This window comes from Cnephaeus nilssonii (assembly GCF_951640355.1).
Source record: "Cnephaeus nilssonii genome assembly, chromosome: 5".
NCBI lineage: Eukaryota > Metazoa > Chordata > Mammalia > Chiroptera > Vespertilionidae > Cnephaeus > Cnephaeus nilssonii.
This window is the reverse complement of record NC_137076.1, coordinates 9,359,982-9,387,698: the sequence shown is the minus strand read 5'-3', so window position 1 is coordinate 9,387,698 and position 27,717 is coordinate 9,359,982. Positions and strand designations below refer to the sequence as shown.

The window sequence follows — 27,717 nt, the reverse complement described above, 5'->3', positions numbered from 1 at the left end:
TCCGCCCTTCCGGGCATCCTCTAGTCCGGGGGGCCCGGGAGTGGAGGGCACCGAGGAAAGGATAGCCCAGGCACCTTCCCGCCCCGCGCGCCCTCGTGCCGACTGTGTCCTCGGCCACCGTGTGCGGGCGCCGTCCCCGCTGCGCGCCGGGGCCGCGGGGAGGCCGGCCCTGGCGGCGGGGCCCACGTCCCGGCGGGCGCCGAGGCCGGGACGCGCGAGGAGAGGGGCGGGGCGGCGCGCGGGCCGGGCTGGGGGTGTCGGATGTCACCCCTGCGCACACCTCGGCCTGGGGGGGGAGGAGGGGGGGCGGGGAGCGAACCACTGAGACGCCGAGACCTCCGCGGTCCTAGAGTGGAGCAGGAAGTGTCCCAGGGGAGGGAGCCGGAGGGTCCGGCCTTTCCTTTCCTCCGCGTCCGGCGGGCTCCAGCGGCGGCCAAGCCTGCGCGGCCGGCTAGCGGGGACGCGGCGCGGTGGTGAGTGCGGCCGGGCTCCCACGGCCCGCGCGGCGCCCTCCCGCCGCCTCTCCCAGCCCCAAGCACTCCGGACTCGCGGCCCCGCGGCCCCGGACCGGCCCCGCGCGCCCCCCATCCCGGAGCCAATCGCCGGGGCTCTGCGGGCGGGGAGGTAAGGCGATCTCGCTTTTCAGGTGCCTGCATTTCTTTCCACTGCTTCCCTCCCAGGTGGAGCCGTGGGTTTCTGGATGAGCTGGAGACGGGGCTTGGCTGGCCAGGGACGGAGTCGGGCCCAGCAGAGAGCCCGCCTCGGGAAGGCCACCGGGAGGCGGGCTGGGAAGGATGAGGAGCGGCTGTGGAGACTAACGCCGCAGCAGGAGCGACTTGAGTTGGACGCCGGGAAGGAGTTCCGGACGGCGTGAGGTGCGGAGCCGGGAGCGGGCTGCGCTGGAGACGCGCGCGCGGGGGGGTGCGTGCGCGCGCTGGGAGGGAAGCGGGAGAGGGAGAGCGAGGAAAAGCTCGCTCTTCCCTTGGCCTAAAATGCCCTCCCTTTCCTCGCTGCTGGTCCCGCGCTGTCCCGCCTCCATCAGCTGCTTTAAGCCCCGCCCCGCTCCACGGGAATCCCACGTTCGTTCATTCATCAGGCATCACTCCGGAGCCTCCTTCCAGGTGCCTGGGTGACAAAGAGGACCGCCACTGTCTGGTTAGGGCTGGTTCCCCGCGCACACTGAGTGCTGAGGGTGGGGCCTGGGTACCCTAGGTTGGGGCCGACCTGGGAACCCAGAGGCCCTGTCGTTGGGGTGGTGGGGCTGGTTCCAGATGCAGGAAGGGCGCTGAAGGAAGGTGGCCATGGGGTAGGCTCTGAGGTGCCCAGCCAGATTTCTTGAGTCCTTTTCTGCCAGTCTGTTTTCCATTGGAAAACAGAGCAGTCCAGACACTTGGTTTTTCTGACTGCCATTCCGTGGCTTTGCGGTTCTTCTGGTCTTCCTGTGAAATTGGAGCGGGGCCTGCATTCGACATGGGACCCTTAGGACCCTGAGCTGCTGGGGGTTAAGGTTAAGCTGGGGCGCCTCATACAATCTGGGTATGGAAGTCCAGTGACTAACCAGTGGTCTCACGGCCTGAGAGAAGGGGAGGGACTTGCTCTGGGGCCCATAGTCTCAGAGTAGTGGCGTTTACTCTTTTTTTTTTTTTTTTAAATTAGAGAGAGCTAGAGAGAAATATTGATGAGAGAGAAACTTCTATCTGATGCCTCCTGCACGCCCCCTGCTGGGGATCCAGCCTGAAACCAGGCTTGTTCCCTGACCCGGGAATGAACCTCCTGGTTCATTGGTCGATGCTCAACCATTGAGCCACACCGGCCAGGCAGTACTGGTATTTATAAATGCACAGCATTTCTTTTCTCCTGGAATCTGAGGTGTGATTATCACTTTTGTCCCATTTTTTTGTTGCTTTTTAAATGCTCATCTGAGGATATGTTTTTATTGATTGATTTGAGAGAGGAAAAAAGAAACATTGATGTGAGAGAGAAACATGCAACGGATCAGTTGCCTCCCATACACACCCCGACTGGGGATTGAACCTGCCACCCTTTGGTGTACGGGACGACGCTCCAACCTACTGAGCTGCCCTGGCCAGGGCTTGTCTGGGTATCTTCTCGGCCATGTGCTTTACCCTTGTCTCCCCGTGCAGACTCTGGGTGAGGGCTGGTCTGGCTGTGTGGATCCAGCAGGCCACCAGCAGGGTGGGTTTTCCCTCCTCAACATGCCTTCACGGTTCTTACTTGGAGCATCTGTCTTTGTCTTTCCAACTCATGCTGTAAAGGTCTCAAGGGCCGGAACGGTGACTTTGGCTCAGAGATCCCAGGATAGCAGCCTGCTTAGCTCGGCCCTCTTGGGTTTTCTCCAGGAGGATCTGGCCACCGAAGGTACCACGGAGTCTTACTTCCTTCTCTCTCCTGCATGCAGCCCTGTCATTGTCCTGGGATGCTCGGAATGTCTGTGTCACATTGAAAGGCCACCGCTTTTCTCCTGGACTCCCTGCCTTGTCTGTCAGGTTGACCAATTATGGGGACCCTGCAATGATGCTGTGGGGGGTGGTAGTTCCCTCTCTCCATTTGTGTAAGGACCAGTCACACTGACACTTCGCACGTGTTCCCAGGGCTCCTCCCAAGGGCTGGTCTCTGGGCCTTGTCACTCTCCCCATCACCACCCTCCACACCTACTTACAAGAGACCAGAGTATTGAAGCCAGTGATTTCTGTTTGGAAATAGGGTCGTCTTCTGCTGCTGACCCCCATCAAATCCCATCATGCCCACAGCCCTGTGTCCCCGAGTCTTGGCTCCGAAGGAAAGTGAGGAGCCCAGGAAAATGAGGAGCCCACCGGGAGAGAGCCCTGGACCCCAGGGCGAGCCTCCCAGCCCCGAATCCTCCCGACGCCTCTTCCGCCGGTTCCGCTACCAGGAGGCGGCGGGCCCCCGTGAGGCCCTGCAGCGCCTCTGGGACCTGTGCCGGGGTTGGCTATGCCCCGAGCGGCACAGCAAGGAGCAGATCCTGGAGTTGCTGGTGCTGGAGCAATTCCTGGCCATCCTGCCTCGCGAGATCCAGGGCTGGGTGCGTGCCCAGGAGCCGGAGAGCGGAGAGCAGGCTGTAGCTGCTGTGGAGGCACTAGAAAGGGAGCCAGGGAGACCCTGGCAGTGGGTGAGTGGAGCAGCTGCTCTGGGCTGGCTGGAGGTTGGGGGGAGGAGAGGGTAAGAGCCAGCAGTGTAGAGAGGGGCCACTTCCCTACACACACACACCCCCACACACCCACACACCTTCCCCTGTCCTGGCAGGGATGAGGAATTCTCTCCAGAACTCTTGCTTTGGTGAAGTACACATGAGTGTTGGTTTCTCAGTAGAGCAGGTTATATTCCCTAAAGGCTCTAACTAGGAAGATAAATCCTTCCCCTTTACAGCCCTGTCCAAAGCCTGGGCTGAGCCTCCAGTGATCAGCTGTGGAGGTGATGGTCAGTAGGCCAAGGGAGGGAGTTTGCACAGCCTCTGGCCCTTGCTGTCCTCCATGAGTCCTGAAAAGCTCTCTCTGGGATTGCAGCTCAAGCACTGTGAGGACCCCGTGGTGATTGACGATGGGGATGGCCCTCTGGACCAGGAGCAGGAGCGGCTGCCAGCGGAGGCCCAGAGCCACCTTGCAAAGAGCCAGGAAGCCCAGCCAGTGGCCCTGCCCCAGGGCCCTGGGCTCCCAAGCAGACTGCCAGGCCAGCTCAGCGGGGACCCAGGTAGGGAGTCTGGGGGGGGGGAGCGCGGGCCGGCCTTTGTACCCCACCTTGTGCCTTAGAGGTGGCTCTTGACCTCAGTAGTTCTCTCCTATCCCCTGAGAAACCATAAACAACTTCCAAGGTCTGAGTTCCTCCCTAGAGTGATTGAGTCAGAATTTCCTGAGGGTGTCTGTTCTTTTCATGGTGCCCCATTCACTCAGAGGGACCTCTGTCTCCTAGTGCAGGCTCTGTTGTAAGGGGCTGTCTTTGAAGCTGCACCATCTTCTCTCTGTGAGGGTGCATTTCTGGGCTTTGTCATTTTGGGGGGACAGCGGGCACTATTGGCTGTCCCAGCAGGGCTGTGTGAGGAGCCGAGTGTGGCCATATCCACTTGTCTCCCTGAACCTCTCTTTCCCAGCTAAACAGCCCCTGATCTCAGGCTTGTTATGATGTTGCAAGGAAATACAGAAATACTCTCAGAGGGAACAGGTTGGGGTCTCAGGGTTTGGGGCTTGAGTGTCACCTAGCCATGTCTCAGTATCTGTACAAAGTGTGCGGGTGGCTTCAGGCAGGTGCTTTTGGCACCAGGTACACTTGACGTGGAATCCTCTCGCTATAACCCAGGCCAGGCTTCTAAACTCCGAAAGCCTCAGTTTCCTGGTCCGTCCAAAGGAGGTAATCATTACCCTTACTGGGTTTCTTGAGGATTAAAGGAATCATCTACACTAATAAAAGAGAAATATGCAAATTGGCCATACCTTTGTGCCACCCACCAGCCAATCAGGAGTGAGTATGCAAATTAACCCAACAAAGCTGGTGGGTTAATTTTCATATGTAGGCCGGGTGGGGCGGGACGCCTGCTATGAGGAGGAGGGCAGGGGGCAGAGGGAGCTACAGGAGCGGCGCTCTGGCCGGAGCAGAGAAGACTGAAGGCTCCGGCCAGAGGGAAGGCCTGGGTCCCGGGTGCTGGAGGAAAACCAGTGCCAGCAGCCAGGGGAAGGAAGGCCTATTGCACGAATTTTTGTGCAACAGGCCTCTAGTCTCTAATAAAATGGTAATATGCAAATTAACCATCACTCCACTACATAAGCCATGCCCACCAGCCAAGCCACGCCCACCAGCCAATCAGGGCGAGTATGCAAATTAACCCCAATCCAAGATGGCTACAGCCACAGAGAGCAAGGTATCCCAGGTAACAGAGCAAGCCAAGCTTTCCATAGCCGTTGCAGGCCTAAGCCTCCACTCAAGCTACAAAGTTTCAATTGTAGAAGGTAAACAAATTCAAACAAATGGCGGCAGAATGGAGCTTGAGAGAGCAGGCCAGGGTTGCTGGCGGCAACAGGGGAAGCAAAGCTTTCCGCACACCCTGGCCGGGCTCACCCGCTTAAGGCTACAAAGTTTCAATTGTAGAAGGTGAATTAACTGCCACAGAAATGGCTGCCGCCCCGCCCCGGAGGGAGCAGCAGGCTTGGCTCCGCTCCAGGCTACAAAGTTTCAATTGTAGAAGGAAAATAAATCCCAGATACCAGGGCCTCTGCTTGGGTTGCCAGGGGGCTTGGCCGGCCTGCAAACCACCACAAGCCCCTCGCTCAGGCCGCCCCACGCCCCAAGGGAACCCCCACCTGATCCGGGACACCCTTCAGGGCAAACCAGCTGGCCCCCACCCCTGTACCAGGCCTCTATCCTATCTAATAAAAGAGTACTATGCAGATTGACCATCACTGCAACACACCATATAGCTGCCCCCATGTGGTCAAAGATCCTGCCCCCATGTGGACACAAGATGGCCACTACAAGATGGCCAGCAGGGGAGGGCAGTTGGGAGGCACCCGGCCTGCAAGGGAGGGCAGTTGAGAGGGACCAGGCTTGCAAGGGAGGGCAGTTGGAGGTGATCAACCCTGCAGGAGAGGGCAGTTAGGGGTGACCAGGCTGGCAGAGGAGGGAAGTTGGGGGCAAACAGGCTGGCAGGGGAGCAGTTAAGCATCAACCAGGCTGGTAGCGGAGTGGTTAGGGGGTGATCAGGCTGGCAGGCAGAAACGGTTAGGGGCAATCAGGAAGGCAGGCAGGCAAGCAGTTGGGAGCCAGCAGTCTGGATTGTGAGATGGATGTCCGACTGCCCGTTTAGGCCCGATCCCACCAGGATCGGGCCTAAACGGGCAGTCGGACATCCCTCCAGGAGTCCCAGATTGGAGAGGGTACAGGCTGGGCTGAGGGACAACCCCCCGCCGTGCACGAATTTCGTGCACCGGGCTTCTAGTATATCCATAAAATGCTAAGCAGGGGCCTGAGGCAGTCATGATTTTCAGTTGAAGTAATCCTATGGGAAGTCGTGCTGCCCTGGGGTTAAGGGACCTCTGTGGTGTGAGGGTTGTTTCAGGCAGACTTACTGCTTACATTGTGCTACAGATAACAGATGAAAGGAGGGAGGATGCCAGGAGGGTATTCTTAGAGAGTATTGTTGAGATTCAGGGTCGTCCTTAACATTGTAATAAGTTTAAAAAAAAAAAGCATATTAAATTTCTTTATGGGTTAAACTATATTGACTTCTGTATAAACCAAACTCTTCAGCCTCCCCTTGGTTAAAAGTCCAGATAGTTGTGGTAGTCTTTTAGGAATGTCTGAACAAAGTCCCACAGACAGGGCAGCTTAAACAACAGACATTTACTTTCTTCCAGATCTGGAGGCTGGAAGATCAAGACCAGTCAGGAGGGCTGGTTCATTCTGAGGCCTCTCTCGGTGTGTGAATGGCCATCATCGCCCTATGACCTCATGTGTTTCTCCCTTTGTGGGTGTCTTAATCTCTCTTTTTTATATAAAATTTACGATTTTAACTAAAAATGTTTTTTTTTTAATTGATCTTAGAGAGAGGAAGGGAGGGAGAGAGAGAAACATCAATGAGAGAGAGAAACATTGATTGGTTGCCTCCTGCATTCCCTCTACTTGGGATTGAGCCTGCAACCCAGCATGTGCCCTGACTAGGAATCAAACCCGCCACCTTTTTTCTTTCTTCTTTAAATACTAGAGGCCCGGTGCACAAAATTCGTGCACGGGGGTTGGGGGTCCCTCAGCCCGACCTGCACCCTCTGCAATTCGGGAGCCCTCAGGGGATGTCCTACTGATGGCTTAGGCCCGCTCCCCCTGGTACTCTGCTCTCTGTGGGGCCTGCCTGCCCTACACCGTGGCAATGGGCAAGTAGGCCCTGCTGGGTGCTGCCTGCGGGCTGCGCTTGCCTGCTTGCAGGTTGCTGCGGCAATGGCCAAGCAGGCCCTGCTGTCAAGCTGTGCCACCCACCCTGGAGTCGCCGGTTCGGCCCTGTCTCACTCTCCGGCCCTTGAAGCAGCCTCAGCGGCTGTTGACCAGGCCTCCCCCAGTGCAGGCGCGCGCGGAGGCCCCTGCCGCCCCACTCCCGATGTTGCATGCGCAACCTCCTCCTGTCTGGTCCATGTATTACGGCGTCCTGGTTAATTAGCATATTTATCTATTATATATATATATAATTTTTTTTATTGATTTCAGAGAGAGAGGGAGAGAGAGATAGAAACATCAATGATGAGAATCATTGATGGGCTGCCTCCTGCCACGTCCCCTACTGGGGATCGAGCCCACAACCCTAGCATGTGCCCTGAAGGGGAATCAAACTGTGATCTCCTGGTTCATGGGTTGATGCTCAACCACTGAGCCACACCAGCCGTCAAACCTGCTACTTTTTGGTGTACCAGCCAGGGCTTAATCTCTTCTTATAAGGACATCAGTCATATTGGGTTAGGGCCCATCCTAAAAACTTTATGTTAACTTAATTACCTCTTGAAAGACCCCCATCTCCAAATACAGTCACATTTTTAGGTCATAGGGGTTGGGACTTCAACATGTGAATTTGGTGGGGACATAATTTAGTCTAACGACAAGCTTAAGGGAAGCAACCATTAGTCCAGATAAACACTGCATGTGCAGGCAGCTTGGGATATGCAGGTTGTGGGTAGCAAGAATGCCCTCAGACGTAGCTGCCCCAGCCTAAGCTGGTGCTTCTTTTCTTTTTTTTTTAATTTTTTTTTTAAGCTGGTGCTTCTTGAGGAAGTTCAGAAATAAGCCAGTTACCACTGATGGGATTCTGGTCCAAAAACTCAGCTCCTCCATTTTCCCTGAGCAATAATAAGGACAAAGGAGCCATGATGAGTTTGTTACTAGGAAGACCTTAAAGACTTAAAGTGATTTGTCATTGGGATGAGCCACCAGTAAAAACCTTGTAGTTCCTAATCTTGAAAATCTTCCCAAAACGCTAGATCTTATTTAAAGGTTAAAGCTTTCCATGGTGATTTGTAAAAGTGTCCATGTACTCATGTCCCGTGGGAAAGGTAGGGAGAAGCTGTCATTCATCCCCCAGAAGCTGGCAGGGTGCGAGAGCAGAATGAACTCCCCCCTCACATCCACACCCACCCTACCCTGCTGTAGCTTTCCCCAGCAGAGTGAGGAGGCTGCCTCTCTCGGGGACCCCCAGTGTCACTGCTGGCTACGCTGTCCCCTGTTCTGCCTCCTGTTTGGACCCTTGTTTTAAATAGTTACACCTTTCCCTGCTGCATCTTGGTGAGAGATGCTGGCTTCTGTGTTAGCTTTGAGGCTGATTTAACATGTGACCAGGATCAGCCTTAAAAGACCAAGAGACGGCCCTAGCCGGTTTGGCTCAGTGGATAGAGCGTTGGCCTTCGGACTGAAGGGTCCCAGGTTCGATTCTGGTCAAGGGCGTGTACCTTGGTTGCGGGCACATCCCCAGTGGGAGGTATGCAGGAGGCAGCTGATCGATGTTTCTCTCTCATTGATGTTTCTAACTATCCCTCTCCCTTCCTCTCTGTAAAAAAATCAATAAAATATATTTAAAAAAAAAAAAAACAACCAAGAGACGATAGTGCAGCTTTCCAGGTCTTTCTCTGTGAAAGGAGCACCTTTTGAAACATAACTTATTTCCACATGGCTGCACCCTGGGCCAGGGGCCAGGTATGTGGCTCTGCTCACAGAAGCCTGAGCAAGGTGTAGTTGCCAGTCGGGGAGAGAAGTCTGTTGGAATAGCAGCCCCTGCCCCCCAGGCCTCAAGGTCAGGCTAAGGGAGGTGGTCCCAGTGCTATACTCTGCACTTTCTAGTGGGCTTCAACAGTGCTTCCTCCGGGGGAGGAATGGGGGGGGTGGGGAGGTGGGGGGCGACACTTAACAGGGACACAGTCTTCTGGAGTTTACAGTTTATAAACTTCCAGGTGTATACATTTCTATGACCCTGGAGCCCCACAGTGATTTTCATTGCTGGCAGCTCTTACTGATATCTTGACTCAGAGCTCTAACCTCTATTTTCCCCATATTTCGGATCATGAAGTTGAAGCCCCTGCATCTGTGGGGAGTTACACTGCGACTTGGTGGCAGGGCCAACTCAAGCCCAGGCATTCCCTGTTAAAGTCCCCCGTGTTGTATTTGAAAGCAGAGTGACAAATCTTGTAGTTTGCCCAAAGTTTTTTTATCTGCATTATCTTGTAATCCTCCCAGGTAAGAAAAGAGGCCCAGGGTTGTGAGACACGCTTTTCTCATCTCTTTCAGTTCCTCAGGACCCCTCCCTCCAGGAAGGGAGCATGAGGGATGGACAGCAGATGACCTCTCTCCAGCTGCCCCTGGTGAGTGACTTCTGCGAGAACCCTTGAAAACCCCGCTTTGCCTCTCTGTCAGCTACAGGGAAGCTTTGCCAGGACCCTGGCCAGCTTTCTGTCTGCCACACAGGCTGTTCAGCCCAGCCTAGAAAAGATAAGAGGACAGATGTGAGTTTATGTGACTCCCATCCCTCCTCCTGCCCCATAGTCCAGGCTGCTCACTATGCTGGCTGTGCCGTCACCTTCGGGAGCCTGTGTGGACTATGGTGGTGGACAACAAACATCCTGGCGTCCCCGTCTCTCTTCCTCTTGGCATCTTGGTGTCCCCTCCAGTGAAAAAGGGGAGGGGAAGATCTAGATTTCTTTGGTACCGTCACGTAGCCGTGCAGAGGGCTGTTCGGGGGTTTCCACGTAAAGCTTCTTTCTCAGGTGTCCTCCCCAGGTGGGAGCTGTTTTTGGCCTGGCAGCTGTCTTCACTCACCTCTTTCCATCCCAGGTTCTGCCTGGGGCTGTGGTTTCTGACCACACCCCCTTAGTTTCCCTACTGACCACTTTCCTTTGGCTGACATGAAATTCAGTTATTACCAGAACGTTGGTGCTGTAAAGGGGTGGACCCTGTTGTTACTGGTTCTCAGCAGATGGAAGACTATCTGAAGGACAGTAGACAGTGTGTTCTCTGCACATCCATGTAGCAGGACTTCAAACTTGGGAGGGGGTTCGGCTCAGGACGAGAGGGAATTTGCTGGGCACATGGAGTGGGGAATTGTCCATTCCCTTGGAGCTGTACCCCTGGAACACAGCATGTGCCGATACCTTCGACCAGTACAACTTGCAAAGTGATGCTATGAATTTAGTATCTGTTGAGTTTCGGTTGTTCACCTTTGAATTTATCCAGGTCCCTGTAGATGCCACAGTGAGCAGAGGAGACAGGTTCTGATAAATCAGTGCTCTTTATCACTCCATTGAAGGTTGTTTCTGCCCAGTGCACTAAAAGTCACCATCCTGAAGGTCTTATTTTTTAGGGCTTCTTCTTTTGAATTTTTAATTGTAAAATACATACAACAAAATTTACAAAATTTGGTTGACATGAAATTCAGTTATTTTTAATGTACAGTGGTGTTTTTAAATGGGATATACTTAAGATTACTTTTAAATGTTCAGTAATCTTAAGTATATCCCATTGTTGTGCAACCAATCTCCAGAATTTTTTCATCTTTCCAGACTGAAACTCCTCACCCATTCAGTAATAATTCCCCATTCCCGCATACTTCTGGCCCCGGCACCCACCATCCCACTCACTCTAGAGAGCACACATACGTCGAACCATGCAGCATTTGTCCTTATGAGTCTGGTTTACTTCCCTCGGTGTAATGTCCTAAGGCTCATCCATGATATAGCATGTGTCAGAATTTTCTCCTTCGTGAAGGCTAAATGATATTTCGTGGTGTGTACTGTATATAACCCATTGTGCTTATCCATTCACTCTTTTTAAAAATAAAATATTTTTATTGATTTTTAGAGAGAAAGGAAGGGAGAGAGAGAAACATTGATGTGAGAGGTTAACGTTGATTCACTGCCCCTTGCAGGCCCCCTATTGGGAATTGACCTCACAGCCCTGGCATTCCTGACCAGGAATCTAACCAGCAACCTTTTGGTGTTCGGGACGATGCCCAACCAACTGAGCCACACTGGCCAGGGCATTTCATTCTTTGATGGACAATTAGGTTGCTTCCACCTTCTGGCCACTGTCAATAATGTTGCTGTCAATATGGGTGCATTTATTTATTTTTTTTAGGTAATCATAGATTCACCTCAGATGTAAGAAATAATGGATACAATACAATACAATGTTACAAGCTGGTAGATACAATGTCATAAGCAGCATACTGACATCAGTACACACAGGATACAGAACGTTTGCTTTCAGAAGCATCCTTCCTATTGCCTTTTTCTGCCACACCCACTGCTCTCACTCCAGCCTCTCCTTGGTCTCTGATAACCATCGGATAGTGTTGTTTAAGAACATTACTAGTAAGTAAGTGGGTTCATACAGTATGTCACATTTAGGTATGGACTTCTTAAAAAATTTATTGGGGTGACACTGGTTAACAAAATTATACAGGTTTCAGGTGCACAATTCTACTACACATCATCTGTACACTATTGTATGTTCACCACCCCAAGTCAGGTCTCCATCACCATTTATCCCTCCTAAACCCTGCTCCCTTTCCTCTAGCCCCCCTCCCCTCCTCGGTCACCACACTATTGTCGCTGTCCGTAAGTTTTTTAGTTTTTCTCTCTTTCCCCCCCCCCCCAATCCCTCCACCTAACATTCAGACACCCTCCAAAACTCCCCCTCCCCTGCTGTCAGCTGGCTCTCTATAAGTCTGTCTCTATTTTGCATGTTAGTTCATTTTGTTCATTAGATTCTACATGTGAGTGAAATCATATGGTACTTGTCTTTCTCTCATTGGCATATTTCACTTACATAATGTTCTTCAGGTCCATCTATGCTGTCGCAAAGGGTACGATTTCCTTTTTTTTTACAGCCAAGTAGTATTCCATTGTGCAAATGTACCACAGCTCTTTTTATCCACCCATCTACTGATGGACAGTTGGGCTGCTTACAGATCTTGGCTATTGTAAATAACACTGCAATAAACATAGGGGTACAAATATTCTTTCGAATTAGTGTCTCATGTTTCTTCCGATAAATTCCCAGAAGTAGTGGAATCACTGGGTCATAAGGCAGTTTCATTTTTAATGTTTCCCATAGAGGCTGCACCAATCTGCATTCTTACCAACAGTGCTCGAACCACTGAGCCACGCCAGCCAGGCTCCTTTGTCAAATATTAATTGACCCAAAGGTGTGCGTTCAATTTGGGGATCTCTATTATGTTCCATTGATTTATATGTCTATTTTTGTGCCAGTACCATGCTGTTTTGATTACTATGGCCTTGTAATATAGTTTGATATCAGATAGTGTGATTCCTCCAGCTTTGTTCTTTTTTTCCTCAAGATTGCTGTTGCTATTTGGGGTCTTTTGTGGTTCCATATAAATTTTTGGAATATTTGTTCTAGTACTATGAAATGTACCATTGATATATTGGTAAGAATTTCATTGAATCTATAGGTTGCTTTGGGTAGTATGGATGTTTTAATTATATGTTAATTCTTCCTATCCATGAACATGGTATGGTATATGCTTCTACTTATTTGTATCTTCAGTTTCTTTCTTCGGTGTCTTATAATTTTCCAAGTACAGGTCTTTTACTTCTTTGGTTAAAATTATTCCTGGGTATTTAATTTTTTTTAAGCAGTTGTGAATGATATTGTTTTCTTAGTTTCCCTTTCTGATAGTTTATTATTGATATATAAAAATGCAACTGAGGAATTTGCACATGGCTCACCAGTTCTGCAAGTTTTGAATTGCAATCCTTTCTTTTTCCTGAATAAATACTTTTTGGTGATGAATAAATAAAGCAACTGATTTCTGGATATTAATTTTGTATCCTGCTACTTTACTGAATTCATTGATCAGTTCTGGTAGTTTTTTGGTGGAATCTTTAGGATTCTCTTATTCAGTATCATGCCATCTGCAAATAATGACAGTTTTACTCCTCCCTTCCTAATTTGGATGCCTTTTATTTCTTCTTGTCTGATTGATATGGTTAGGATTTCCAGTACCATGTTGAATAAGAGTAGTAAAAGTGGACATCCATGTCTTGTTCCCTATGTTAAGGGGAATGCTTATAGTTTTTGCCACTGAGTATGATTTTGGCTGTGGGTCTGGCATATATGGCCTTTATTACATTGAGGTATGTTCCCTGTATTTCCACTTTGCAGGGAGTTTTTACATAAATGGGTGCTCTATTTTATCAAATGCTTTTTCTGCATCTCTTTTTTTTGTTTGTTTTCTTCTGCATGTATTTTTTAAAAACATATTTTTATTAATTTCGGAGAGAGAGATAGAAATAGAAACATCAGTGATGAGAGAGAATCATTGATCGGCTGCCTCCTGCATGCCCCACACTGGGAATCAAGCCAGCAACTTGGGCATATGCTCCGACCGGAAATTGAACCTTGACCTCCTGGTTCATAGGTTGACACTCAACCAACTGAGCCATGCTGGCCAGGCCGTTTTCTGTGTCTTTTGATATAATCATGTGGCTTTTATCCTTCATTTTGTTTATGTGGTGTATAATGTTTATTGATTTCCAGATATTGTACCAATCTTGTAGGGGATGGTTTTCAATCAGCATAATTCTGTGGAGCTTCAACGAGTGTTTTGCATGAGTCAATAGTCCGTTCTGTTTTTATTGCTAAGGAAAGACCCCCCCCCCCCCCCCCCCCCCCGTATGGATGTACCACAGCTTGTTGAACCATTCACCTGCTGAAGGAGATCTGGGTGGTTTCCAGTTTAGGGCATTTTGCATAACGCTGCTATAAACATTCGTGTACAGGTTTTGTGTTAACATCAGTCTTCATTTCTCTGGGGACACATGCCCAGGTATGCAATTGTTGGGTTGTCTGGTACCTTTTTCCAGAGTGACTGTACCATTTTACATTTCCACTATATTCCCCACATCCTTGCCAACATTTGATGTTGTCACTGTTTTTAATTTAATTAATTAATTAATTAATTTTTTTATTGCCATTTTCAGGGACCTTAATGACTTCAGTGTCTTTAAGGCTCGTAACATGGCTTTACTATTGCCAGCTTTGTCTAAATTTCTGCAGAAACACATTCAGGTAAGCAGACTCATTGGCTGGCTTTCACCATTTTTTATTTTAGCCATTCTGATAGATGCGTACTGATATCTCCTTTGGACTTAAATTTGAATTCTCTAATGGCTGATGAAGTTGGACATCTTTTCATGTGCTCATCTGCAATCTAAATCCTCTCCATGAAAGGTCTCTTTATGACTTTTGTCCTTTTTTTTTTTTACTTTATGTCATTGTTGAGTGTATTACAGATGTCTTCCCTTTTTTTCCCCCTTAACTCTCTTCACCCCACACCCACCCCTCCCAGGCCTTCACCACACTATTGTCCATGTTCTAATTGTCCATTTTGCTTTTTTTACTGTTGAGTTTGAGAACTCTTTATATAGTCTGCATACTTGTCCTTTGTTGGATGTATGTTTTGTAAATATTTCTTCTCATCCCATCCATTTCATAGGGTCTTTAGCAGAGCAAAAGTTTTAAATTTGGGTTAAGTTAACCAATTTTTCCTTTTAAGGATCATGCTTTTGGAAAAAGTCTGAGGACTCTTTGCCTAGTTTTAGATCCCAAAGATTTTCTATGTTTTTTCCTTTAGTTATCCACTTTACATTTTGGTCCAAAATACATTAACCCAATAATTGCATACCTGGGTAGTCATAGATTCAATCTATGATTACAATCTGTGGTCCATTTGCATCTAAGTCTATAGCTCTAATTTTTGTATACGGTGGAGAATTAGGTCACAGTTTGTTTTTGTTTTGTTTTGTTTTTGCTAGTGGATGTCCAATTGCTTCGGCCCTCTTGGCAGAAAAATTTGTTTCCACTGAATTGCTTTTATTCTCTTGTCAAAAATCAGTTGAGCATATTTGTGTGGCTTATTCTTGGGTTTTCTGTTTTGTTCCATTGATGTATTTGTCTTTCTTTGCACTAATAGTACACAGTTTATATGTAGACTGGCTCCTCATATTTTATTTTTCCTTTTCAAAATTATGTATTTTCATTTCTTTGGTTTTTTTTCTATGCATTTTAGAATAATCGTGCCCATATCTGCAAAAAGTCCCACTGAGATTTTAATAAGAATTTTGTTAAACCTGTGTGTCAATTTAGGGAGTATTGACATTTTTACCATCTGGGTCTTGTGATCTGTAAATGTGATATGCCTTTCCATTCTCTTTGATTTCTTTCATCATTGGTTGGTGGTTCTCAATGCACAAGTTCTATACATGTTTTGTTATACATAAGTACCACATTTTTTAAGCAATTGCAAATGGTATTATATTTTTAATTTTGATGACAATATAATCATTTGTAGTATAAGAAACACAATAGATATTTGTATGTTTATTTTGTATTCTGTGACCTTGCTGGATTCATATATCAGTTTTAAGGAGGGTTGTTGTTTTTTTATGTGTATTTGCTTGTTTTTAAATAGAGTCCTGGATTTTCTATGTAGACAACCATGTTATCTGCAGATAAGGACAGTTTTATTTCGTTCCAGCATTTATGCCTTTATTTATTTTTTTTCTTGCCTCATTCCATTGGCTAGAACCTCCAGCACAATGTTGAAGAGCAGTGGTGAGAGAGGATTTCCTTGCCTTGTTCTTAGTCTTAGGGGGAAAGTGTCATCTACCATTAAATATGCTGTTAGCTATAAGTTTTTGTAAATTCTCTTTATCAAGATGAAGCACCTCAATTTTTTCCCCTGAGATTTCTTATTGTGTATGGGTTGGATTTAAAGTCTTTTCTGCTTCAGTTGATAACGAACATGTGAATTTTCTTTTGGCTGTTAATGTGCTGATTATGTTGACTGATTTTTAATTATGGAACCAGCCTTGCATTCCCTTATTGTCATGGTATAAAATCTCTTTATCTATTGCTGAGTTTTGTTTGCTATTATTTTGTATCTGTTCAGGAGTTATATTGGTCAGTGTTTATTTTATTGTCTTTGTCTAGCTTTGGTTTCAGGGTAATACTAGCTTCATAAGATGAATTTGGAAGTGTCCCCTCCTCTTACTATAAGAGATTAGAGGCCTGGTGCATGAAATTTGTGCATGGGGCGGGGGAGGGGGGGGTCCCTCAGCCCGGCCTGCACCCTCTCCATTACGGGATGCCTTGGGGGATGTCCGCAGGGATCGGGCCTAAACCAGCAGTTGGACATCCCTCTCACCGCAATCCAGGACCACTGGCTCTTAATCGCTCACCTGCCTGCCTGCCTGCCTGCCTGATCGCTCCTAACCACTCTACCTGCCTGCCTGGTTGCCTGTAACTGCCCTCCCCTGCTGGTCTGGTCACCCATAACTGCCCTCTCCTGCCGGCCTGGTCGCCCCTAACCACCTCTGCCTCGGCCCCCACCACTGTGGCTTTGTCCAGAAGGATGTCCGGTCTAATTAGCAAGCCTGGGGAGAGGGAAAGAGACAGGAACAGCCCCTTGATGGAGCAGTCAGAACACACAACCTTTATTGATGATGTTCACCCTCTTATATAGTAGTAGATGCAGTCCGTGATGCCCCAAGCAGTTATGGGAATAACATCAAAGATAACTTATCACACATTACCGTAACAAACATCGTAATAAAAATGTTTAAATTATTGCAAGAATTACCAAAATGTGACACAGAAGCACAAAGTCAGCAGATGGTGTTGGAAATCGGTGCCGGTAGACTGCCTGTTGGGGTGCCGCCGGCCTCCATCCTGCACAGAATGGCGTGTCCATGCCGCACAGTAAGCCCAGGGATGCCTGTGTTGTGGTTTCAGTTCCTGCAGTTCCATTTTGTTATTCTTGTTATCTTCTGGTTTCTTTGCTGAGACGATGTCTTTGCGGAGGGTTTTTATATGCTTTTAGTGTACTTGTAATTGTTCATTGAGGCATTTTTATCAAGGCTTCTTCTTTTCTTGTCAGATGGTTCTTAACAGCTCACATCTGTTTGTCTTTTTCCCCTCCTGTTTGAGATTCCTCTGTGGTCTTCATTGTCCCTGAAGGGGGCTTCTGAGCGGAGGAGGGAGCTCACTGATGGTGTGTGTGTGTGTGTGTGTGTGTGTGTGTGTGTGTGTGTGTGTGGCGGGGGGCTGCCATTGGCCTGCAGGGACAGAAGTCCTGGCCCCCCATTGGTCCTCCTGAGACCCCTCACTGCAGCCTGGTTTGGGGGAAGTCTGGGCTTCCCCAGGTTGCTGTGCGGTGCGTGGTGGAAGTAGAGCAGTTATCGTCTGTCTGACTCTGCTGCCCTTTCCTGGTTCTGTGGCTGAGTGAATAGGTTTTGTTGGGTTTTATTTTTATCTGTGCCTGTGGTATTTCTGGATTGCCAGCTCCTGCAGCTTCAAGTTTGCTGTTTGAGGCGTTAGGAAAACCTGGGTCCTCAAGGCCATGCGGGTCCTCAGGGCCCCAGGCCCCTAGGCTGTCAGGGTTTGAGCTGTCCTTAGTGGAAGGAGCCAGGGGAAAGTACATCTGCCCCATCTCTGAGGAGGCAGCCGGATTTTCCCCATCCAGTCTCCCCTTGTAAAAAATGGGCACGATTTAGAAAGTGAAAGTGTGGTACATGTCCCCAGTTCCCTCGGAAGAAATGTTTGGATGCACTTTCTTCTGGATGTGGGTCTGGCTGCGGTCACTCTGTAGATCATTGGGCCCTGTTTTTATGCTTCTCTCCAAGTGTAAGTTTTCCCCATATGACACAAAAGCCCCCGGGGTGTCCTACTAAGTGGCTGTGTCAGCCTTGTCCGGGTGGCGCTGGAGTGCCACTGGTCATTCGCCTGTGCCTGCACTCCAGTTTGCTTCCACAGTTTGTGAACGTCCTTGCCCACTGTTTGCGCAGACACCACCAAGGGTCAAAGGGAAACAAGACCCATATTTCTTTTGAAAATATTTGCTGCCAATTTCTTCTTGGAACTGCAGAGCCAGACACCTCCCGGTGCTGTCGCAGAGCCCAGATTCCTCTCATATTTCATCGATGGTGGCCGTTAGCATCTTTTCCTCATTAAGGGACTGTCAGGGAGGGAAAACACTCTTTTTCTCTACTTTCTTAGGTTCAGTGGCCGGGGCCCTGCAAACTGACAAGAGAGATTCACAGGAGAAAGAAAGACTGATTTCATATGCCTATGGGGTGCCTGACAGAAATGAAATGAAAATCTCGAGACAGCAGTCAGAGCTTATATACCATTTTCATGGAGAAATGACAAGACAAAGGAAAAGGAATTTGAGCTTCAAGGGGCAGTAAGTTGTGGGCAGGTAAATATACGTGGACACTTATGGAAGATAAGGTTTATTTAGTAGTTTGTTATGCTGCCTTGGGCTGATAAAGTGTAGACTTCTGTCTGCTAATCCAGAGTCATTGTGCCCTTCCTGGGAGAAGGGGAAATGGTATTCCTGCATAAAGGGACATTCAGACTTTGTTTCTCTGTTCACTTCAGCTCAAACAGTCTTTTGCCAAGCTTGCTCATTTGGGGGTGGCATATTGGATCCCCTTCGAGACCAACATCAAATTTTTTTCTACAAGCCCCTGTCTTCCATTCTGAGGGACTTGTCCCGGGGGACGGGCTTCCCCCAGGCTTGCCTCTTTCTAGCAGCAAAGCCAATTGGGGACCCCTTCAAATGCAGGTTTTCAAGCTGCACCCCAGACCAACTGAGGCAGAATGTGTATTTTTATAACCTGTATTTCATTTTTTTTTTTATTATCCACTGTTTTTTTTTATTTTTGAAATATACTATTTATTTTAACTTTTTCTTTGGAATTAATTTCAAACTTGGGGAGATTATAAGATTAGGACAGAGATTTCCAAATACCCTTCACTTTAATTTCTGTATATTTATTCTCTCCCCTTCCCTGTCTGTCTCACCTCTTGCCTCTGCATACATTTTTTTCCTGAATTTTTAGAGACTTTGTGTCTCTCTAGTCATACGGGAGCATATTTTCTAAAAGCTAGGATGGTTGCTTACCTAACCACAATGTAGCAGGTTCTCAAATAAAGTTGTATCGTTCAGTACCCTTTTTTTTCTCCTTTTTAAAAAAATATATTTTTATTGATTTCAGAGGGGGAGAGAGAGAGAGAGAGAGAGAGAGAGAGAGAGAGAGAGAGAGAGAGAAAGATCAATGATGAGAGAGAATCATTGATCGGTTGCCTTCTGCACGCCCCTTAGTGGGGATCGAGTCCACAACCCCGGGCATGTGCCCTGACTGGGAATCAAACCTTAACCTCCTGGGTCATATAGGTTAATGATCAACCACTGAGCCACATCAGCCATGATCACGTTGATGTGGAGGGAGAATCAGTTTCTGGCCGGGGACAGGGTGACTCACTGTCCATATGGAGTTGGCCCCTTCTCCCCACATCTGCATGGTTTTTCTCTGGGGACTCCATTTTCCTTCCTCGTTCCAAAGATGTGCATGAGGGCAATTGGTGCATCTGCCTCATTGTAGTTGAGTGTGGGTGGGTGTAAGTTCCCTGTGATGGAAGAACTAGGAGACCATCCTGCCCAGGGTCCTTGGGTCCTGCCAGGGCCAAGCTGCTGGAGAGGCTCCACTCTGGCCACCATGACCTTGAATCAGCATGTGGGAAAGTCATGTTCTTAATTATTCTTACTAATCTTTCTTAAATGTCTGTATAGCTCACAGTTATTTCCGTGTTTGATATGAGAAGTATTTTGGGTCTTCATTTAGAAATTTGGTGATTTATTTGTGACCAGAAATATGCCATAGGAACTTGGTCAGTTTATGCCAATGCCCCTGATCAAACTGGTTTCCTTATACATCGTTTTGCTTAAAGTCACAGGTTCCAAGAACCTATCGTCAACGTTAAGTAGGGACTTACTGTGTGTGTGTCACATTCTGGAAATTTAACATTTAAATAATATACCAGGGTTGTGCTTCTCATTTCTTTATTCTGGTCCAGTGTTTCCTCCTTGGGGTGTCCATGTTTGTCATGGCATCAGTAATCCTGGAGAGTGAAGACGAGACCTCAGTAAGGTTTAATTCCTATTGAGATTCAAGTCACATGTTTTGGTGGGAATGCTGGGCTGAGTCATGTCCTTCCAGGGGTGGCATCGAAGTAGTGTGCCACATAGGGCTCCTGACAGCGCTGAGCACCAGGGCAGGGTTCCTAGGTAATTTTTAATATGAAATTTATAAAATTTGAGTATAATCTATAGATTTTTTCTGTCTCTCTGTAGCTTGATTATTATTTTTTAATTTTTTATTGTTGAAAGTATTACATGTGTCCCCTCCCCCCCCTCACTGGCCACTTCTAACCCACCTCTGCCCCCACTTCAGGCCTTTCCCACCCTGTTGTCTGTGTCCATGGGTTATGCATATATGCATACAGGTTCTTTGGTTGATCTCTTTCCCTCCACCCCCCCTCCCCCAACATCCCTCTGAGATTCCTCATTATTTCACTTAGCATAATACTCTCCAGTCCCTCCATGCTGTCTCAAAGGGTAAGAGATCCTTCTTTTTTTTTATTATTAAATTTAATTTTTTAAAATATATTTTTTATTGTTGATAGTATTACAAATATCTCCCATTCTCTCTGCCTTCTCCCCTTTCCTCCCAGGCTCTACCCATCCTTCCAGGTCTTCCCCACCCTATGGCCCATGTCCATGGGCTATGCATAAAAGTATATATGCATAGCTCCCAGAGATCGTTCTTTTTTACTGCTGCATAGTATTCCATGGTATAAATATACCTCAGCTTTTTATCCACTCGTCTACTGATGGGCACTTGGGCTATTTCCAGATCTTAGCTATTGTAAATTGTGCTGCTATGCACATAGGGGTGCATACATTCTTTCTGATTGGTGTTTCGGGTTTCTTAGGATATATTCCTAGAAGTGGGATCCCTGGGTCAAAAGACAGTTGCATATTTAATTTTTTGAGGAAACTCCATACTGTTTTCCATAATGGCTGCGCCAGTCTGCATTCCCACCAGCAGTGTACTAGGGTTCCCTTTTCGCCACATCCTCGCCAGCACTTGTCGTTTGTTGATTTGTTGATGATAGCCATCCTGACAGGTGTGAGATGATACCTCATTGTCATTTTAATTTGCACCTCTCTGATGATCAGTGACTGAGCATTTTTTCATATGTTTCTTGGCCTTCTGTATGTCTGCTTTAGTGAAGTGTCTATTTAGGTCCTTTGCCCATTTTTTAAATTGGATTGTTCGTTTTCCTTTTATTAAGTTGCATGAGTTCCTTTGGATATTAACCTTTTATCAGATATATCATTGCTAAGTATTTTCTCCCATACACTGGACTCCCTTTTCGTTTTGTTGATGGTTTCTTTTGCTGTGCAGAAGCTTGTTATGTTGATATAGTCCCATTTGTTTATTTTCTCCTTAGTTACCTTTGCTCTAAGAGATGTATCTGTAACCATATTCCTACAGGGAATGTCTGAGATTTTGCTACCTTTGGTTTCTTCTAGGATTTTTATGGTTTCACAGTTTACATTTAAGTGTTTTATCCATTTTGAGTTTATTCTTGTGTATGGTGTAAGTTGGTGGTCTAGTTTCATTTTTTTTGCATGTATCTGTCCAATTTTCCCAATACATTTATAGAAGAGACTGTCTTGACTTCATTGTATGTTCTTGCCTCCTTTGTCAAATATTAATTGAGCATAGTGTCTTGGGTCAATTTCTGGAGTCACTGTTCTGTTCCACTGATAAATATGCCTGCTCTTATGGCTGTACTAGGCTGCTATGATTACGCTGGAATTGTAGTATAACTTCATATCTGGTATTGTGATTCTTCCAATTTTGTTCTTGTTTCTCAAGATTGCTGTGGCTATTCGGGGCTTATTTTGGTTCCATATAAATTTTTGGAGTATTTGTTGTAGATCTGTGAAATATGATGTTGGTATTATAATAGGAATTGCATTGAATCTGTAGATTGCCTTTGGTAGTATGCACATTTTAATGATGTTACTTCTATCAATCCATGAACACGGTATATTTTTCAACTTGTTTATATCTTCCTCTATCTATTTTTTCAACGTCCTGTAGTTTTCCGAGTACAAGTCTTTCAACTCCTTGGTTAAGTTTATCCCTAAGAGTCTCAATTTTTTTGCTGCAGTGGTAAATGTGATTGTTTGTTTAGTTTCTCTTTCTGAGAATTCATTTTTGGTGTATTAAAAAGCCATCAATTTTTGGTGTTGATTTTGTGTCCTGTTACATTGCCAAATTCATTTATTAAATCTAGTGGGGGGGTTTTGTGCAGTTTTTAGGGTTTTCTATGTATAATATCACATCATCTGCAAATAATTCCTCCTTTCCAACTTGGTTGCCTTTTATTTCTTTTTCTTGTCTGATCACTGTGGCTAGGACTTTCAGTACTATCCTATATAATAAAAGAGTAATATGCAAATTGACCATCACTCCAACACACAAGATTGCTGCCCCCATGTGGTCAAAGATGGCTGCCCCCATGTGGACACAAGATGGCCACCACAAGATGGCCAGCAGGGGAGGGCAGTTGGGGGCGATCAAGCCTGCAGGGGAGGGCAGTTAGGGGTGACCAGGCCGGCAGAGGAGGGAAGTTGGGGGCGACCGGGCCTGCAGGAAAGGGCAGTTGGGGGGGACCCAGGCCTGCAGGGGAGAGCAGTTGGGGGGGACCAGGCCTGCAGGGTAGGGCAGTTGGGGGGGACCAGGCCTGCAGGGTAGGGCAGTTAGGGGCAAACAGGCTGGCAGGGGAGCAGTTAGGCATCGATCAGGCTGGCAGGGGAGTGGTTAGGGGGTGATCAGGCTGGCAGGCAGAAGCAGTTTGAGGCAATCAGGAAGGCAGGCAGGCGAGCAGTCCTGGATTGTGAGAGGGATGTCCAACTGCCCATTTAGGCCCGATCCTACCGGGCAGTCGGACATCCCTTGAGGGTTCCCAGATTGGAGAGGGTGCAGGCTGGGCTGAGGGACACACACACACACCCCTGTGCACAAATTTCGTGCACCGGACCTCTAGTGATGAATAAGAGTGGTGAAAGCGGACATCCCTGTCTTGTTTTTAGGGGAAATGGTTTTAGGTTTTGCCTATTGAGTATGATGTTTGCTGTAGGTTTGTCATATATGTCCTTTATTATGTTGAGATATGCTTCCTCTATTCCCACATTGCTGAGAGTTTTTATCAAAAGTGGATGTTGGATTTTGTTGGATGCTTTTTCTGCATCTATTGATATGATCATGTGATTTTTCTCTTTCAGTTTGTTTATGTGATGTATCAGGTTTTTTATTTGTGAATATTGTAGCAGGCTTGCATCCCTGAAATAAATTCCACTTGGTCTTGGTGTATGATCTTTTTAATATATTGCTGGATCTGATTTGCTAATATTTTGTCGAGGATTTTAGCATCTACATTCATCAGGGATATTAGCCTATACTTCTCTTTCTTTGTAGTGTCTTTATCTGGTTTTGGAATTAGGATAATGCTGGCCTCATAAAAAGAGTTTGGAAGTGTTCCTTCCTCTTGGATTTTTTTTGAATAGTTTGGGAATATAGGTGTTAGTTCTTCTTTGACTGTTTGGTAAAACTCCCCTGTGAAGCCATCTGGACCCGGGATTTTCTTTGCTAGGAGGTTTTTGTTTACTGCTTCTATTTCTCCAGTTGTTATTGGCCTATTCAGGTTTTCTGATTCTTCCTGATTCAGTTTTGGGAGATTATATTTTTCAAGGAATTTGTCCATTTCATCTACATTGTCCAGCTTGTTGGCATATAGTTGTTCATAGTATTGTATTACAATCCTTTGTATTTCTGTGGTGTCAGTTGTTACTTCACTGTTTTCCTTTCTGATTTTATTTATTTGGGTCCTCTCTCTTTGTTTCTTGATGATCTGGCTAACGGTTCATCAATATTGTTTATCCTTTCAAAGAACCTGCTCTTGCTTCCATTGATCTTTTGTATTGTTTTTTAGTCTCTATGTCATTTATTTCTGCTCTAATCTTTATTATTTCCTTCCTTCTACTTACTCTGGGCTTTACTTGCTGTTCTCTTTCTAATTCTTTAAGTTGTAGGGTTAAATAGTTTATTATTAATTTTTCTTGTTTTTTGAGGTAGGCCTGTAGTTCTATGAACTTCCCTCTCAGGACTGCTTTTGCTGTATCATAGAGATGTTGTGTCATTGTGTGTTCATTTTCATTGGTTCCAGGAAGTTTTTTTATTTCTTTCCTGATCTCATTGGTATCCGATTCATCCTATGTAATAAAACCCTAATATGCTAAGTGTTCGGTTAACGGGTAGGCTGTTCAACCAATCAAAGCATAATATGCTAATGATATGCTAAGGCAACTCAACTGCTCACTATAACATGCACTGACCACCAGGGGGCAGACAGTCGACTGGTCGACCAGTCGCTATGACGTGCACTGACCATCAGGGGAAGACGCTCTGACTGGTAGATTAGCTTCCTGCGGGGGCCCAGCCCATCGGGACTGAGCAAGACAGAATGGACACACCCTGGAGCCCTCCCGCAGCCCATCCCTGGCTGGCCAACCTCCCACATCCCTCCCTAGCCCTGATCATGCACCGGTGGGGTCCCTTGGCCTGGTCTGCGCCCTCTCGCAATCCAGGACCCTTCGGGGGGTGTCGGAGAGTGGGTTTCAGCCTGATCCCTCAGGCCAGGCCGAGGGACCCCATTGGTGCCGAATTCGTGCACCAGGCCTCTAGCCTATATAATAAAAGCCTAAGCAAGTGTTACGGCGGAACGACCAGTCGCTGTGATGGGCATTGACTACCAGGGGATAGACGCTCAACACAGGAGCTGCCCCTTGGTGGGTCAGTGCACTCCCACAGAAGGAGCGCCACTCAGCCAGAAGCCGGGCTTACGGCTAACAGGCTGGGATGAGCGCGAGTGGTGCCCAGCCCCCATTCGGGCTCCTCCCTGGCCACCTGCCAGATTAGGCAGTTGGACATCTCCCAAGGGGTCCCAGACTGTAAGATGGCACAGGCTGGGCTGAGGGACTCCCCGCTCAACTCTCCAGTGCGTGAATTTCATGCACCGGGCCTCTAGTTACTTAATATCATGCTTTTTAGCCTCCATGTGTTTTAATGTTTTGGGGTGTTTTTACTATAATTGATTTCTCATTTCATTCCACTGTGTTCTGAAAAAAAAAAAATGTTTGATGTGATTTCAATCTTCTTGAACTTATAGAGACTTACTTGTTTTGTGTCCTAAAATGTGTTCTATATTTGTGTATGACCCATGTGCACTTGAGAAGAATATATATTTAGCATCTTTGGGGTGAAATCCTATTTAATAAAGAGGGAATATGCAAATTGACTGTCACACCATCACAAAGCTGGTGGCACCCATAGCCACAAGATGGTGGTGCCCAGTCCCCTCACCCCCGCCGGAGTCCCCCAGTCCTTTCTGCCCAGTCAGGGTGTGGGGCGGCAGGCACACGTTGTGGCCGGACCCACCCTCAGCCCCCAGCTGCCCAGGACCAGCCCAAGGCGCAGGCAAGCCTCAGATGGCGGCTGCCCAGCCACCCAGGGCTGTCCAAGGCTCAGGTAACCAGGACCAGCCAAGGCTTGCGCTGCCGGCAGTGGCAGCAGCAGAGGTGTGATGGGGGCGTCGCCTTCCCCTGATCGCCGGGTAGCCTCCCGCCCCTGAGGGCTCCTGGACTGTGAGAGGGGGCAGGCCGGGCTGAGGGACCCACCCCCCGCCAGTGCATGAATTTTCATGCACCGGGCCTCTAGTGTTCTATAAATGTCAGTTAAATCCATGTGATCCAGTGTGTCTTTAGCATATATTTGACAGATACATGCAGTCTGTGACCTACACACCACACCTTTCAAAGAAAACCTAAAGCAAAGACTGCAACCTATCTACATTGTTTATATCTTAGAGGTGGGTGCATGGGTATTTTGTTTCAACCTTAATGAAACTTAAGTTATCCATGCTTAGGATAAGTCTTCAGACACCGGAAAAAGGTATAAAGAAAAAACCTGATGCTTGATTCTACCAAACAGTATCTTCTACATTCTTTTGCACACACCTTTGCATTCCTCCTCATGATTTCTTTAGGAAAATGTCCTGGAAATGGAATTACTGAGTCACAGGGTGTACTTCTGTTACTTTCTCCCCAGATTGTCCAGAAATTTCCTCAAGGACCCATGGGAGTATTACACTTAATCTCATCTTTTTCCTGATGGGCATAGGCAAAACAAAACAAGTGTTTGTAAGCCCATGACTATTGTCATCCTATATAATATCCTATATAATAAAAGCGTAATCTAAGTGTCCAACCGTTCATACAACCGTTCGTCCGACTGTTCCACCAGTCGCTATGATGTGCACTGATCACCAGGGGGCAGATGCTTCAATCGGTAGGTTAGCTTGCTGCTGGGGTCCGGTTGATCGGGACTGGGTGAGACGGACTGGACACACCCTAGAGCCTGCCTGCGGTCCCTCCCCGGCAGGCCAGTGTCCCGCAGTCCCTCCCCAGCTGGCGGCCCCAATCGTCCCCGATCGCCGGCCAGGCCGAGGGACCCTACCTGTGCACGAAATCGTGCACCGGGCCTCTAGTGTAAATATAAGACTGTTGAATTTCACTTGTATACCTGATGATTGACATTTAAAGACAAGTTTAGCAAGATTTCTAGGGCCCATTAGAAAGCTTTGACCCAGCAATTTCCAATCTTGACTTCTTGTCATAGTCTGTGGAAGTCTTCATAATTCTTTACCTTGATAAAGTAATACTATTTCGTAGTTCAAAAGATACTAAATGTTATTATTGAACCCATGTTAAATTTTTCTGATGTTATAGAGCAGTTTCTAGACCGTGGCTTCATTGACATTTTGGTTGACAGTTCTTTGTCACGCGGGGCTGTCCTGGGCACTGTGGGGTGTTGCGCAGCGTCCCTGGCCTCCATCCTCTTGATGTCTGTAGTGCCCATCTCAGTAGTGGCAGTGTCTCCAGGCTTTGCCACATATCCTCTGGGTGCAGAGTCACAGTGCCGTAGACATTGTGCTGATGTGGAAGAAGAACCTTTTTCTTAGAAGATTCATGCAGACCCTTATTGGGGCAGCCTGTCGTGATGCCTTAAGTCCCCAGTGACCCCAGGGATGAGGGATCATGCCCACCCGTCACATATGAGAGACGGGAAATGTGACAGATAGGCAAGATGTTAACTTAGCAAATCTAGTTGAAGGGCTCTGGGCCCTTTATACGCATTGTCCTACTCTCTGCTGTCTCTGGGTTAATGTGAAAACAACTGCGTACGTAGGGGAGGAAGTGTCCAAAGGATATTCATTGAAAACTGTCCTTTCCCAGCCTGTTACCTCCACACACACCTCATCCCAGCCCCAGAGCAACCATCCGGGTAACTGGTGATCATCTAGAGCCACGATTTTTAGCCTTTTTCATCTCATGGAACACATTTTTTGTTGATCTGACAAAAAAAAATATATATATATAATTTTGCTTTATTCACACCAGCCAATATCTAATGAATATACATGCAGGCAGTTCCTGCAACCATATATACACATACAGTGTGACATGCTTAGTGGAGATAGGCTGTGTGTTTGCTCTTCTGGGATTCGACAGTATGAACAGAAATGTCAGCTTTCAGGAGTTCTCCATGTTCTTTCAAATAATCAAGGTTCCAGATTATTTCAAAGTGAGTAATTTTTCAATGACATTTATTGCTTATTGTCATATTAATATTTACAGGAAGTTTGAGACCCAAATAACTTAAT

General features: G+C 47.2%; 1 protein-coding gene across 10 annotated transcripts in view; it reads left to right on the top strand.

Moving 5' to 3' along the window:
* Positions 1–376: 376 nt before the first annotated feature.
* ZNF496 (zinc finger protein 496) overlaps positions 377–27,717 on the top strand; it is a 41,251-nt gene continuing 13,910 nt past the window's right edge. Inside the window, exons 1-6 of one of the 10 annotated variants that reach the window (XM_079771385.1) lie at positions 377–473; positions 681–875; positions 2,420–2,507; positions 2,725–3,151; positions 3,546–3,729; positions 9,286–9,359. In XM_079771385.1, the coding sequence (XP_079627511.1) occupies positions 2,762–3,151; positions 3,546–3,729; positions 9,286–9,359 (648 nt within the window). In that variant the 5' untranslated portion in view covers positions 377–473; positions 681–875; positions 2,420–2,507; positions 2,725–2,761. Of the gene's footprint in view, positions 474–680; positions 876–1,534; positions 3,152–3,545; positions 3,730–9,285; positions 9,360–27,717 lie in introns of those variants that run through there. The other 9 variants (XM_079771386.1, XM_079771377.1, XM_079771380.1 and 6 more) reach the window with 9 other exon arrangements.